This window comes from Diabrotica undecimpunctata, chromosome 5 (genome assembly GCF_040954645.1).
Source record: "Diabrotica undecimpunctata isolate CICGRU chromosome 5, icDiaUnde3, whole genome shotgun sequence".
Lineage (NCBI taxonomy): Eukaryota > Metazoa > Arthropoda > Insecta > Coleoptera > Chrysomelidae > Diabrotica > Diabrotica undecimpunctata.
This window is the reverse complement of record NC_092807.1, coordinates 157,579,754-157,596,006: the sequence shown is the minus strand read 5'-3', so window position 1 is coordinate 157,596,006 and position 16,253 is coordinate 157,579,754. Positions and strand designations below refer to the sequence as shown.

General features: G+C 30.8%; 1 protein-coding gene across 1 annotated transcript; it reads left to right on the top strand.

Annotated features, from left to right (window-relative positions):
• Positions 1 to 4,106: 4,106 nt before the first annotated feature.
• On the top strand, positions 4,107 to 14,764 carry LOC140440860 (uncharacterized). The gene is made up of 4 exons (XM_072531221.1): positions 4,107 to 4,371; positions 9,558 to 9,745; positions 12,438 to 12,616; positions 14,540 to 14,764. The coding sequence occupies exons 1-4, from the start codon at positions 4,210 to 4,212 to the stop codon at positions 14,632 to 14,634; spliced, it is 624 nt and encodes a 207-aa protein (XP_072387322.1). The 5' UTR covers positions 4,107 to 4,209; the 3' UTR covers positions 14,635 to 14,764.
• The last annotated feature ends 1,489 nt before the right edge of the window (positions 14,765 to 16,253 follow it).

Sequence of the window (16,253 nt, the reverse complement as noted above, 5' to 3'; positions counted from 1 at the left end):
TTAAGAGTGTTTCCCCTAATACCGTATTTATGCATTTTTTCCAACAGTAATTCATGCGAAACATAGTCAAAAGCTTTGGATAAGTCACACAATCTCAAAAACACAAAATGACCTTCCTCCAAGCCATCAACTATATCTCCCACAATTTTCTGTATAGCTAGTGTAGTGCTACACTTCTTTCTAAGGCCATATTGATAACAGTGAAGTATTTTGTGTTTTTCTAGATATTCTATCAAACGAACATTTAGAATAATCTCAAAAAAAAAATTCCGTAAATGGGAATGATTGAGATGGGACGATAATTTCCAATTTCATCTAACGCTCCCTTTTTGAACACTGGTAGCACTTTTGTTACTTTTAATACATCTGGGCAAATCCCTTCAGTAAGACAATTATTATAAGTATAATTAATTTGTCAATAATTATATCGATTGTTTCCACAATTATTTTTTGTTTAAGAAATAAAAATCCGTGCAGTGTGAATTTTTTATTCTATGCAAAACATTTCTGATTTCAGTATCACTAACAGGTAATAAAAATAAAAAGTCGCAAGGAGAGTGTACATCTTTCAAAAAATCTATGACTACATTTTCATTTGTAGAATTAAAAGAACTTCTAATATGTTTAGTTACTGAAGTAAAGTAATTATTGAAATCGTTTGATGTAATCGCGCTTGTATAGACTTTTTATTTTGAAATTTATTTCTTTGATAATTTATAACCTTCCAACTGTCACGAGATGTATTTTCTGAATTGGAAAAGAAATTCTCATAAGTCAGTTTTTTCTTTAATGATATTGTTGATTTATAGTGCTTCCTAAACTTTTTATCCTCACTATATTCCTTTGTAACACCAGCAATTATCTTGACTGTGGAAAGATTTTCTCGTATTAGTATTAATTCATCATCAAACCAAGAAATTGTAGCTTTACTATGAGTTCGTGATTTTTTTATTGGAAAATTAATTTCAGTTAGCTTTACATACATTTCGGTAATAAATTGAGCTAATTCTGTTGCTGTTTTGAGAGAAACAACTGAAGCCCAGTCAACGTTATTTAACGACTGTTTTAACATTAGGATGTCATTATTTGTTATATGTCTTCTGTATGTATTAGCACTATGACTTTTTTCAGATTTTATTTTTAAGTAGAGAAATTGAGCAAAATGATCAGAAAAACATGGGTCCACAATTTCACAACCAACTATCTCACTGCTTATGTTTGTTAAGATGTTATCTCAACAAGTTGCTAATCTAGTTGTGATTCTGGTAAATTCATTATTATTTATTGTTAAGCCAAAAGTAGAAATTAGATCACGGAAACTCTTTAATTCGTTAGGAGCTTGTTGAAAATCAATGTTGAAATCTCCAATTATTATTATTTAAAAAAAAATAGCAGAGCAAAACACCAATAGCTTTTCAAATAGGTCTAGAAAAACTTTAAAATTCGAATTTTCGGTTCTATAAATTGTTACTAAAATAGTTTTAATATCTACAGGGTGAGCCATAACTATTGGGACATAGACTAAGGACAGGTTATTTGGACCAAAATATGGCTATTGGGCCAAATATGCCTTAATAAAATGTTGCTGAGAAAAAAGATACAGGGTGTTAAAGTTAATTTTTGTTTTTCGTTTTTTTGCTAATAGTTTCCCTGTATATTTATAAATTGCTGTCAAAATTGGCACAGAGGCATAATCTTAGACAAGATATAGTATTTTATTTACAATTTTACGTTTTGTCATAGAGGGCGCCACGTGGATCATTTCTAATGATCAAATTGAGTCTAAACTTTTTCTGATGAAACTTTTTAGTAATTTTTATAAAAAAATATGACGTAAACATCATTTTTACGTAAAATTGGTACTCTTGTTTAAACATGATAATTTCAACCGTTTTCGATAAAAACGCAGTCGAACTGCTTAGAGTCTTAAAAAAGGATTTCAAATATTATTTCATTTATGAAAAGTATGCTTTGGACTGTCAGATAATTGTTATTGGTAAATGTCATTTGTTCGGAGTAAATTATTTTTGATGTAACAGTGTAGTGTAATGTTGCATTTTTTAAAAGTATCATTACTTTTTTTGATTGAAATGCCTCGTCACAATCATTTTACTAATGAAGAAATGCGAGATATGATTTGCGTATACGCACAAGAAAATTTTTGCGGTGGCTCGGCAGCCAGAATGTATGGAATGTTATACGCAAACAGAAGGCAACCAAATCACAAAACTTTTGCAAGATTATATCGTAGTTTAGGTGAAACTGGGTCATTTCACACTAAAAATCGGGGTGGTCGACCGAAACAAATCATACCTAATCAAGAAGATGAACTTTTGGTTCGAGTAGGTGAAAATCCTGAAATAAGTTCACGACATCTATCAGCAGCAACAAGAGTAAGTCAGTCGTCTATTGTTAGAATTCTAAAAAAAGAGAACCTCCGTCCTTATCACTTGACTCCTGTTCAAAATTTACTTCCAACAGATCTTCCAAGACGGTTACAGTTTTGCCAACGTATTCTGAATAAACATCGCAATGACAGACACTTTATTAAGATAATTATGTTCACCGACGAAGCAAGTTTTACCAGACGAGGGGTTTTTAATCGGCGAAATAGTAATTATTGGGAAGAAGAAAACCTGCATGCTATTAAAGCTAGACATTTTCAGCATGAGTTTAAATTGAATATTTGGTGTGGCATTATAGGCGACCAACTACTAGGGCCTTATGTTCTTTTTCCGAATTTAAATGGAGATTCTTATTTATTCTTTTTGGAAAATACTCTTAGTGATATTTTAGATGATCTGTCACTGGATGTAAGAAGAAAAATGTGGTTTATGCAGGATGGAGCGCCACCTCATTTTTCATTAGCTGTTAGAAATCATCTTAATGACATATTTCCTCAACGATGGATTGGCAGAGGCAGTGATTTTCAATGGCCACCAAGAAGTCCTGAGTACAATTCGCTAGATTTTTATTTTTGGGGACATATGAAGTCCTTAGTTTATGCCAATGAAATTAATACACGAGTCGAACTTTGGAGATACATTCAAAATGCGGCTAATCTTATAAGGGGACAGAATAATATTTTTTTTAACGTCCGAAAATCCTTTATAAAAAGAATTAGAAATCGGAGGAGACCATGTAGAACATTTAGTTTGAGTTTTTGTGAGTTCTTTTAAGTTAAAGTGTGTTTAGTTTTGATTTATCGTCAAAACGGAAACCTTACGTTAGTTGCAACTTTGTTTATTAGTTTGGTATTTGATAGTGGAATTGTAAATAAAATACTATTTCTTGTCTAAGATTATGCCTCTGTGCCAATTTTGATAGCAATTTATAAATATACAGGGAAACTATTAGCAAAAAACGAAAAACAAAAATTAACTTTAACACCCTGTATCTTTTTTCTCAGCAACATTTTATTAAGGCATATTTGGCCCAATAGCCATATTTTGGTCCAAATAACCTGTCCTTAGTCTATGTCCCAATAGTTATGACTCACCCTGTATAATTTCTACTGCACAAAATTCACCCTCATATTCACATGATATATAATTTAAACAAACTTGTCATGTAGAGATTTTATTATCGCTAAAATTTACAACACCTCCATGTTCCCTTACCTTCCGACAATAAAATTGTAATGTATACATTGTAAATAATATAAACGATTAGCAAAGAAACATATGTGATAAAATTGGTTTACAAGATTAAGAAAAATTTTTAAACAGCAGATTTGGAAGAAAAAGCTACCAACAGAATAAAATTGAGACATATAGTATATCAAGATGCTGAATGTAACAATAACGCAAATTACGGTACAATAGAAATGTAAAAAAAATTTGTCAATAAATTTTTAATGGGTTTTTCTTATCGCCTCTTTTGCAATGTCTAAATGTTGTTGTTTTGGTTGTTCAAAAATTCCCAATTATTAGTAAATTTTGAAAATTATGAATAATAGTATTCTATTCCATTTTCTTTATCAATTTAAGTGTTTTTTAAAGAACTTTATGACACATATTTGTAACACGGAACAAGATCTTATCAGAAGTACTTTAGTATCGAGATTACCTGTATCGGACATTTAATATAAATACCGATTAAAAACTCACTAAAAATCAATTGAGTACATATGTAATATTCTTAGTTTCATATTATCTATTGTTACAATTATCATAAATAAGTTACCCAACAGGTTTTAAAGCATTCACCATGACACTAAAAGTGGTTTTATTTTTTGGGATATATCTAGTTCGAGAGATATCTGGACATGGAATGATGTTAAATCCTCCAGGAAGAAGTTCTTTGTGGAGGTTTATTGATACTGCACCTCGAAATTTTGACGATAATCAACTTTTTTGTGGTGGAGCTTATGTAAGTATTTTTTAACATGTACTATTTAAATTTTTATTTATTTTCCTCTGGTGTCCTTTTCGTTCCGAAAGAAGACAATTACCAAGGCTATAGAAACTTTTTATACCTGCAGCAATCTAACAATAATTATCTCTTTTATGAGCTATATATTTCTAAAGAAATTATAGCTCTTATGACGAATCTTTCATATTCTATTAGCGTGATGGATCAGTCCACTGGTCTTCCATTCGGTACATATGGTTACTGTCCTTGTTCACCACTTGACTTCAAGATGCTTCAGTAGTGTCTGTGTCCAGTTCTTTATTTCAAGTGTTCTTGAAACTATCTTTCAACTTGATCCTGCCGTTGTATCCTGGATCTCCCTTTTGGTCATTTTCCTTTGTTAAGTTCCACTCTGTTAATTTTTCTTAGAGCTACATTTTTTACTTTCCTAAATATTTATATGTCCGTACCATATTACCTACTTTTATTATTACTTATTAACACTGTAATTCATTAGTGATCTCATTTCGTTTTGGTGGAATTTTTCTTTCGAAGATCTTTAACATTTCCTTTTCTTATATTATAAGTAGACTTCGGCAAATATGCAAATAAAAATGTAGAAAATATGCGCATAAATATGCACGTGTTTACCCGAAAATATGCAAATATTTTACAAAATATGCATACAAATAAATAAAACAATCGTAAAATAGTAACAATTTTATTTAAAAAAAAAGTGTACATAACTAAATATTTCCTACTATTCATTAAGATTTACATTTATTTTAAGTAACTACATGATTTTTAAGTATGAATAAACTTATTTAGAATTATGGTAACAATAAATGACCAAGTGGTGTTCAAAATTTTCTAACAAAAACTTGTGGCTTCTGTCTGAGTACATATATTTATATATGGAAAAACTTCGTTCAACATCAACTGATGTAACGGGAGCATTTTTCAAACTAACCAAAACATTTGGTTCTAAATTAATTGTTTCCGAAATATTTCCAGCTAGAACACTGACTACTTAAGAAAGAATATGGTAACCTTTATTTTTTTCCATAGTAGCTTCAAATTTTTTTAAAATATCTTTTCCAATATTACCTCTAACGTTCCGACAACATGACGCAAATTCTTTTATTAATGCTGTACTTTCGAACAATGACAGTTTTGGTGATTCTAACTGAGTAATTGTTTTTTGAACAAAACTAAAATTTGATTTTATAAATGAAAGTTCTTGTTGAAGCAAGTTACTCTGAAAAGTTTGTTTAGAATCCAAAAGAGATTGGGAACTTTCATCTGTTAACGTATCAATTATGTTCTTTATTTTAACAAAATGATCTGCATAAAAATTAGCTGCTTCTAACCATGTTCCCCATCGCGTTAAAATAGGTTGTGGTGGAAGAGGAATGTTAGGTAGCATTTCTTTATAAAGTTGAATTCTTATAGGAGATTTAAGAAATACTTTTTTGACACTGGATATCATGGTATTTACAAAAGGAAACTTTTTTCGTATTTCCTCTGCAACTCTGTTTAATCCATGCGCTACACAAGTAACATGTATTAAATCTGGGAAAAATATTTTTAAATTTTGTCCTGCTTTCACCATATAAGGAGCAGCATCCGATAAAATAAGCAGTAATTTATTAGAAGGAATAGTTGTCGGAAGAAAAAAAGTTGCTAATGTTTCTTGTATAAAACGCGAAATTGTTAAAGCATTTGTTTTCTTAAGTTGCTGGCATGAAATAAGATGAGATTTTGGTAAGGTATCTTCTTTAAGAACACCAATCAATAAATGAGCAATATACTTTCCTGAGGAATCAGTGGTTTCGTCTACAGATATGTAAAAATAATTATCTGCAATTTCTTCCTTAATATTAATTAACACCGACGAGTATAGCCCGTTCACATTATTTCTTCTTAGAGACCGATCACTTGGAACATTAAGTTTGCAATATTTTTTTAGAAACGAACTAAAATTTACATTTGCTAATTTTGAAAGCGGTATGTTTGCAGACACTAATGCGCGACACAAGTCTTCATTAAAAGTTTCTTGCTCATCTAATTTTTTTGAAGTAGATTGGAAATATTTAGCCATTGAAGTTTGATGTTTTCCTCCTATTTTTCCTTTTTTTGCAATGTGTGAAGCAGTTCTCACATGTTGGTCTATCTGAAATTTCTTCTCACATGCTATCTATAAATAAAAATAAAAACCTTTATTTTAACCCAACCTTTAAAATATAAAAATATACAAGGTGTTTTTGGTTAATCAAATAACTGGTTTGGAAAAAAAACACTCGCTAAGTGTTTTAAATGCAGTATTAATCCACAAATTAGTTTTTGTTACTAACCATTAGTACATCATATAACTTATTTTAAAATTCAACAAAAGTTTTTTTTTTGTTAATTCAATTACAATAAAAATAATTGTGTTTTAGAATAGCTGACTTCATAAAAAAAAGTAAAGGTGAAAAATTTTTCTAAATACACACCATTGTATTGTACCATGGACAATTTTTTCTCACTAAAGGAAGCTATTTTTACTTACAATTTTGCCACAGACTGAACAGTAGATTTTTCCCATATCCATAGACAGCTCTTTATAAGGTTTAATCCAAGTTGAAGCACTGGTTGTTTTAGGCATTATAAAATCACAATCTTCCTTTTTGTTACGCACAACGAGTGTTTACGCTTTGAATATCAAAACAAAAATGATTTACAAATCTGAGCATCAAATTAGAAATGTTTAGGTACCTAATTCAATAAACTGGGAGATTTTGGAAAATCCCTAAATTAGGAACAAAACTATTAGCCGTTTACCTGCTGTTAAGATACAATAAATTGTAGATAGATTTGGGGATTAGATCATAAAATGCAAATGAGCGAACCCTTAGCGATTATCCAATAACTGAATGCCTCAGTGACCGAGACTTTTTAAGAATGTTGAGGGCTACTTAAATTGATCTTCTTTGAAATTGTAAATGTTTTGTACCTGTAGAGATTACGTACTTAGATCATTTCTTGATTAAAATGACTACAAAATTTTATACAAGAATTGAAATAAATTGGTATGTTTAAAAATTTTCAAATACAGTATAAAAATCTGAACTTTTATGCACTTTATGCAAACTTTTATACAAATATGCCAAAATATGAAATATTTGCATAAAATATGCACAATATGCAAAATATGCAATATGCATATTTGCCGAAGTCTAATTATAAGTAAGACTTTGTAGTTTTTACTGCGTGTTACTGTTGGTCTTACTGTTGTTTTATGTATTCTCAGTTTGGTGATTTTGCTTAATATGTGAATCGTGTGAATGCTGTCATATATCTGGATTTTTTAAATAATCATTTGCCAATACTACTTCAAAAATGTACCGCTTAATATTCGGCAACGAATTGGTTTTTACACGATGGTGTTCCAGTTCCCAAAACTGCTCCTATTCATAATTATCTAAATAATAACTTTCCTGAGAGGTGGATAGGCAGAGGAGGACCAACTGTTTGGCCACCGCGATCACCGGAATTCTGAAAAATTGATTTTTTTATGTGGGGCTATATAAAAGACATTGTATAGCAAAAGCCTCTAACAACGCCAGATGATATGAAAAATAGAATAAGAAAAGCTTTTAATAAAATTGACTTACAAATGTTACAGCTTGTCAAATTTAAAATTTAAGGTGATACTTGACAAATTTGTCCACTTGCGTAGAAAATTAAGTGAGAAGGCATTCGGAGGAAAAGAGATACATAATGCGCTCGGTCTCTTCGCCTCGTTAGTACACTCCATACTACAAGTTTACAGAGAGTGACCTTATTTATTAATGGAACTTCTATGATATATCTATTATTGTAGGTTAGTTTGACGTTTCAATTTTTCCTTCGGAAATTTTTCTCAAAATACAAAATATTTTGTTTTTGTTACTTGGTAAAGAAATTCTTCTAATAATTATATTTTATTTGACTCATTAATATTGACCATTCAGTCATGTTGAAGCGGCAGTTTTTTCGTACACTTCTATAAACGTCTCGTTCTGTAATTTTATAAGAGGAATATTGGCAGAGATGAAAGCTTTACATTTGCGTTACAGTAAACCGTATAAGAATAAAAGAACAGTAGTTAATCTTATACCTGGAACATACCGACGAAACATTTATTACTTAATTTTTATACTAGAGTTGTCGTAATATTTTATATTATAGTCATATACTTTTATTCTTCGGATCTTCGGCATGTTAGCATTTTAATAAGTTATAAATATTTTAAGCTGTTGTTTATTTCTTTACAATAGAATAATACCAGCCCCGTTGGGATAGCTGTCAACATCCGGTATTTAGGTACTAAACTGTATAATTTTATTAACTTTCATTTTATTTTTGTAAGGAGATTTTGTAGAAATATATCGTATAAAATATATCTCAAATAGTGACAAGTTGTCAATATGAATAAGTCAGATAAAATAAAATTATTAGAAGAATTTTTTTACCGAGTAACAAAAACAAAAATTGTTTAATTTATTGGTATTTCGTATTTTGAGTTAAAGATTTCCAAAGTGGAACTCGAAACTTCAAAATCTATTGTAATACGATATTTCTTCAACACACAGTAACTTTAAACATAAGTAAAATAAAAACAACTTTGTCGCAGACTATACAAGTACCTTGCACTTCGAAGGGCCAAGAAATAATAAGGACGAATTGTGTTGTGGTCGAACGCGCATCGTGGGTGGAGCCTTATTTCAAATCGGTTAAGTATTACGTTAAATTTGACAAGCAATAAGAAATGTGACTTGGTCATTTGAATAACGGTTACAAACTTGTATAGACGTTGAAGGTGAACATTTTGAACATTTACTTTAGACTTATTATTATTGTTTTATACAAAATACATATAAATTTAATTACTATTTTATTGGGTATAAGCCATAATTTAAGGTTAAAATAAGTTTATTGACGTTTCAATTTCCACTTCGGAAATCATTATAAAAATACAAACAATAATTTAAACAAAATTTGTTTTAGTTTTAAAATTTAGTTAAAATCGGAATAAAGCTATTCAACTTGTTGCTCCAAGTAGATGGATGGTTGAATGGATGGATGAGTTGAATGGCATGTATCAAAAAATTGATAGAAAACCATCAAATATTCTTCTCTAGCTAAAATACCATCTATTAACTCATATAAAAATGTTTAAGGTCCAAAATGAAGTGAATGATGGCAAGTGTGGGGTATGTGGAGATCCTTATACAGATCCTCATCCTCAAGCAAACGAAAATACCGGATTTTATGGTCAAGGAATTGTCGTCAAGACCTATGAACCAGGTTCAGTTATTGATGTTAAAATCATGCTAACTGCTAATCATCTAGGAAATTTCACATACAGGTAAAAAAATTTCCAAATCATATATATGCCGCTTAATAGAGGCGAAACTAATGTTGTTAATAATACAAAAATGTGACGACAACTAGTAATTTACCAGTTATAACTAAATGAAATAGAGAAAAAATTGATATCCTAAAAAGCAATATAATAAATAAAAATGGAAGGAAAAAATAGAAAAAAAGTATATAATAACAAAGAAAAGGAAGAAAGTCTAGGGGAATTTGTTACTACTAACTTTTTCCTTTTATATTTATCTATTACAGCAATAAATAATTAAAAAAAAGTTTATAAATTAGGTCAATGGTAAAACATTAATTGCATTACAAGCTGTAAAATCGCACATAAAGACCTTGCAATAGACTTGCATGAAAGTTAGTCATTCAAGAAATTGTAGCAAAATTTCTTGCGAGCTGTAAAGCGGTCTTAACACAAACTCTTAGTTTGCGCAGCGTGGTGATCTCCCACCGGCTATGTCTAAATTCTGGTGCATTGTAGAGTGTTTTATAGGATCTTTCTCAGAATTTTTTATTTTTATAAAATTATAAACAAATTACACAATTTTATCATTTATCAATATTTCGCAAAAAAACCATTTGATTGTTTATAACCTAAATTAAGACATTCAATAAATATCATTGTTTTTAATCCATACTTAATGTATTAAAAACGCGGAAATGAAGGCACAATTAGTTCAAAGACAGCTTAAAGATTTAAAAATAAAATAAACTAAATATACTTCCATAGAATTACAATTATTACGACACACTTTCGTTGTAAACAAAGTTTGTTTTTTGTTATATTATGATTTTATACGGGATTAAACCACAATCGATTGTAAGAAGAATTATATATTAGACTTTTTGACGTTTTGATTTAGAAAAAGGAAATAGTTTTCAGAAATTTTCTAACTCGATAGAAATTTTACATTAAGAAATTATTAGATTTACTTAACCTGTGAATGTTTACAAATGGGAGCTGTGTGCCACGATACACTTACAAGTAAGTGTACACTTACTTGTATACAGTCCATCTAATTTACTTACCGTTGCACGTCATTATCATTGACAGAGATCGAAGTTGACATAGTTGTCAAAGTATAAAAAAATCCTGAATCCATTTTAAATCAAATAGGTCACAATTATTGCAAAAGTGGATTATACAACAAAACAAATTAATATTTAATGTAAATAAATACAAACAAAACAAGAGTTAAAAAATAATCTTGTTAAAAACAATTTAAGCCGCTTGTATGCGTCGTATAAAGATGTAAAATGGAATACTTAAACAAAAACAACACTTTTTTCATTACTTATTAACATTAGTCAACACCGCAACTGTCAAATAAGTGTTTGCCAATTTATGCCAAAATATCACCTTCGTTAGATTACAGTTACAGTGTGCTTCAAACAAATGTTCTTTATAATGCATTTATACATATTAAATGAAACATATTATTGTGTATTTCTTTAAGTTAACATTAATAGAAATCTTTAAATATTATTTCTACGCGTATATAATAAAATATGTCTAGTGGCTGTAATGCCAGTGTACTCGACAAAGTGATTCTAAAAAAACACATCTACCGCCTAAATGTTTGGTGTTGGTATCATGTGACCTCACGGACTATGACGCGGATGACGTACAACGGTATGTAAATTAGATGAAGTATATAGCTAAGTGTATCGCATAGTGCTGTGTGTCAAAACTATACTGTGGTCAAAATACCAAACTTGACAGTTGACACTTGGTCTCGATCTTGTGGGCAATTAGCCATAGCCATATGTTATGTGAAATTGTGAGATGTTGTAACCTCGGATTTGTATCAAATTCTGATATGTTTATGCTTATGTGGTTAATTGTAGATTATGTGCCCCGACCTTCTATTAACTCAATAATTTTGGTATATTCCTATTATTTTCTTCTTTCAGTATTAGTAATCAGAGCCTGCTTCATTCTATTGATAAGTCTGCTACACATTTTTCTTCATTTAGAAAGATAAGGACTACTTCTTTGATTTTTCTTTTTTTGCTGTTTGTTTCTTCTTCTTATTTTTTTCTGAAAAATCATTCCTAAACTTTCCATAATACCAAATACACTCTCTTCATTGATTTTGACAGAAAAGTCAACTTTAACATGAGCTTACCTCTAAATCCTTTTATAATGACATTTTTATAATCTGAAACACAGACCACTAATAGTGGTCGAAATAATTTGTAAATAGTTCGGATCAAAAATTCAAAAAGTTCTAATAATTTTTTAAACTAGGTACTGACATAGTGCAAACGAATACTACAATTAATTTTAAATATACCCTCAACTTCTTTACAAGATTCATACAATTCAAAATAATGCATTATTCTTCACAGAAACTTATCTTATTATGTTTTTGAAAAAGGACGACATATCTCAAAATATGACAATATTGTGCAAAATGTCCAACAAAGATGTCTTATTTATCTTATTAACAAGATACGACACTTCTACTATTTCACGACCATAGAGACTTCATGACGTTATCACACAAAAAATATAGAATATTTAAAATCTGTTTACTAAAATACTCCATTTTTCACTATTTATGAGATATGACGGTCTTCGTCCTAGAGAGCGATATATAATAATTATAATTAAAAACAATAAAATAACATCTGCTAACCAGGATCGTGGATCAATAACTCGTTAATACTTTTAGTCTATGCGAACTTGAAGATTTTAACGCTCCCGAACCTGAAGATTGTTTTGAAGATTTGCTACTGGAGGATGGTTCAGCTAACTACAATGTAGATGACCAAGATGAAATAGTTTTCAATAAAGTACGACTGCCAAATTTCAAATGTGAGAGATGTGTTCTTAGATGGACTTATAAAGCAGGTAAATAAAAAATAGTAAAATAATGTGGTAATCAAATTATTGGTAATACCAACGAATACAGAGACTTGCAGAATGCTAATCGTTAACAAAAAAGTGTCCCTTGATTCAGATGATACCTGAATCGAGGAAAACTTGTATCGTGAAATGTAAATAAATAAGATTTGAATTCCGACCGACAGATGCGCTGATAGTAAATAATTTTGCGCGGTTAACCGATTCGTAAGCGAAACTGATAATCCGCGAAATCATAGAGTGTCCGATACCCAGGAGGTTTATAAGTCCGCAGATACAGAGGATACACCAGCTCTATGCGTTACTAAAAATCAAACAATTCTGAAAAAAGCCTGTTAAGTTTTGAACGCGTATCGGTATTTCTATCTCTTAACCGTCGAACAAAATCCACTCGAAGAAACTAACCAAGGTGCACCAGGTGAGGATCGGCTGTTGATAGGTCGTTCACGGACTATCTAGCTCTTAACTAAGCTGAAAAACTTAACTCACGAAATTAAGACAAGTTGGGTCTCTGACCATCCGGATTAAATATCAACTGGTGGTTTGTTTAACCACCCACCATCTCCAAGCCCCTTGTTTCCAGAAAAAGACTATGACAATCAATCCAATAGCTCACACTCCTCCCATGTATCCTTCACAGTTGATAGAGATGAACCTAGAACCTCAGATGAGGCCCAGAGGCGATAGCAGAACTCCTAAACAAAAATTTTTAACAAATTTTCCAACCAAAGAAAATTTTCCAGAATTCTTAAATACCATAACCTCCTTGCAGAAATCCTGTACAAATCAATAGTCCAGGCTACAGAATAACAACTATCCTTCATACTAACCTACCAATTTCTCAAATCAGTTCATGTCTGGAAGGTCTTAGGTCTTGCACAAATAATAGTGACATGCATTTTTCCAAACACAAACCAATAGATTTTATTTTCGCCAACAAACTATTACTCCACATAAAAATCCTTCTGCATCATAAAGCCCTTCCAATTCAACCCTTACTTATCAAACCACAACCAAAGCAACCCCTCCTACCCAAATTAGACTCAGACAACTCTCTCTTTTTCCAGAGATCTTCCACAACTCATTCCATAACAAACATTATAACTAGTGCAACCCTACCCAGATATCCTTCATCAACTCCTCAATCTACAGAACTCATCCCATAATAAACACCCCACACCAAACACAAGTGTAAGAAAACCTTGTCTAAAACACCACCAAACAACTTTCACCTCCTCCTCCATCTAGAACGCTACCTAGGTACAAAAAGAATTTGTCCTTGAAGATATCCCCCAAAGCATTTGCCAGCAGGGAACATTCCACCAAACCTTACCAGTCAACAATATTATATTAGGTATTATAACATCAATCAGTCAATCATCAATGACGCTACAACTCTTCGTAAGTCTTTGCCGCGTTTACTATTGCCTTCCATGTTTGTCGGCCTTGTACCAGTAATTCCCGCTTTGAGGTGTTAATTTTAAGACCAATTGTTTTTGACACTTTATAGAGCGTGTGCAGCATTTTTGTAGCTTTATCAACTCTATCAGATATTAAAACGATGTCATCGACAAATCTTAGGTGGTTCAGATCTTCCCCATTTATATTAATTCCCATGTTATCCTCTAGTTCCATTTGCTTGAACATATATTCAAGAACAGCTGTAAACAATTTAGGGAAGATAGTATCACCCTATCTAATTCCACATTCTATTCGATACTTCTTGGTATCTTCATGAACGCGGACACAAGCTGTACCAGTTTCGTAAATACTTTTAATCTATCTATCTACTTAATCTTTTTAAAAAGATACTCAATTTATTACCATTAAAATATAGGAATAGTAGGGTAAATATTTATTGAAAACAATTATTAAATTTGTTTTATAGTTTAGTTAATAATTTGCTTCTAGGAAACAACTGGGGTATATGTGACGATGGAAAATGGAGAAGAGGATGTGGACCCCAAGAACATTTCATATCATGCGCAGATATTGCAATATTATAATTATAAGAACATTAAACACTTACTCAGTGAGAAAAATTGTATAGATCTAAACTTATTATCAAAAGTATTATCCTTTATCGCTATGTTTATAATCATATCATTATTATTTAAATATAGTCCTAATTTCTGATGTAGTTGTTGTGATATTTCTTCTGTCATAAATAATAAAATAGGCAAATTATAATTTGTAGAGTATATAAATTGAGTCAGAAGCCAAACCGCCTTAGTAGCAACATATACACATTGAGAATTAAAGCATCAAAGTTTTCGCACCTTTAAAATTTCTGGACATTCAAATTTAAAAATTTTAAGGTATTAAACAATTTAAAATAAGTATAAAATTTTAAAGATACTTCTGGAGAGGAGAGAATTTAATTTTTTTAGGAACTAAACAAAAATTTTATTTTTAATTATTTTTAAAAAACACAAATTTTACTCTTATACCAAATATTGTGTTTCCTGGTTAATTCTGTGGAGAGACCCAAATATATAAACCTCTTGGTGGTAGTTTGATGAATGTATTTAGTATTGCAAATTATTCTTCCCCTACAAACAGTTTTAATTTTTCTTCCCTAGACCAAAATCACCAATGAATTCACCGCTTTTTCCTTTACCAATTTTTGCATTAAAGTTACCCATAATAATAGTTATATCTTCTTTTTTTTTAAGTCGTGAATTTCTATTTACCGACCACCTGACGTGGTTGTCAAATTTACCGATTGGATAGAAGGCCCATACTCTTTTTTGCGGAGACTTTAACGCGCACCATGATAGTTGGGGACCTATACCTGATGATCGGCATGGAAAAATTTTAGCAGACGCAATAGATCATCTAGACCGTGTTGCAATAAATGATGGTACTCTCACTAGAATTACCTCTAGTGGAAATCATTCAGCGGTGGATTTTTTAGTTGATAAATTAACTTGGACCGTCTTAGATGATATAATGGGATCAGACCACTACCCAATAGCTACTTACTGAAAATAATATGAATAATGCAGCAACTTTTTGCGAGATGATTTCCACTGCAGCGAATCTGTCTATGCCTGTTAAAAAATCTTTTACTCCCATTTCTCCTAGACCAGTTTGGTGGGATCAGGAATGTAGCAAGATGGTAGAAAAACGGCCTTAACAAATTATAGATTTCAGTCCAATCATAATAATTATTTAGTATATCAAAACGTAGCTGCCCAAACTAAACGTTTATTTAAAAACAAACAACGTTGCAGCTGGATTAACTTTCTAAATAAGCTTAACAAAAATACACCACTGACCGAAATTTAGGATTTATTTATATTTCTTTTGCCAAGAACTTTTTTGGCCGAGGCTAAGATATTAGACTTAATTTTTGCCCAGCTTTCTTCGATTCCATCATTTTTTGTGATATATGTGTTTCTGCTTTTTTCGGTTATTCTTTTTTGGAATTGGTATCTTGTGGATATAAAAAAACAACGGAATGGAAATAAACTTAGAGAAAACCGAATACCTAACAACAGAAAACAAGGATATGAGAAACCTAGAGATAGACGAGGGAAGACAAATAAATGGAACAGATAAATTCAAGTATTTAGGAACCATAATATCGAACCAGGGAACAACAGAAGAAGATATAAACAAC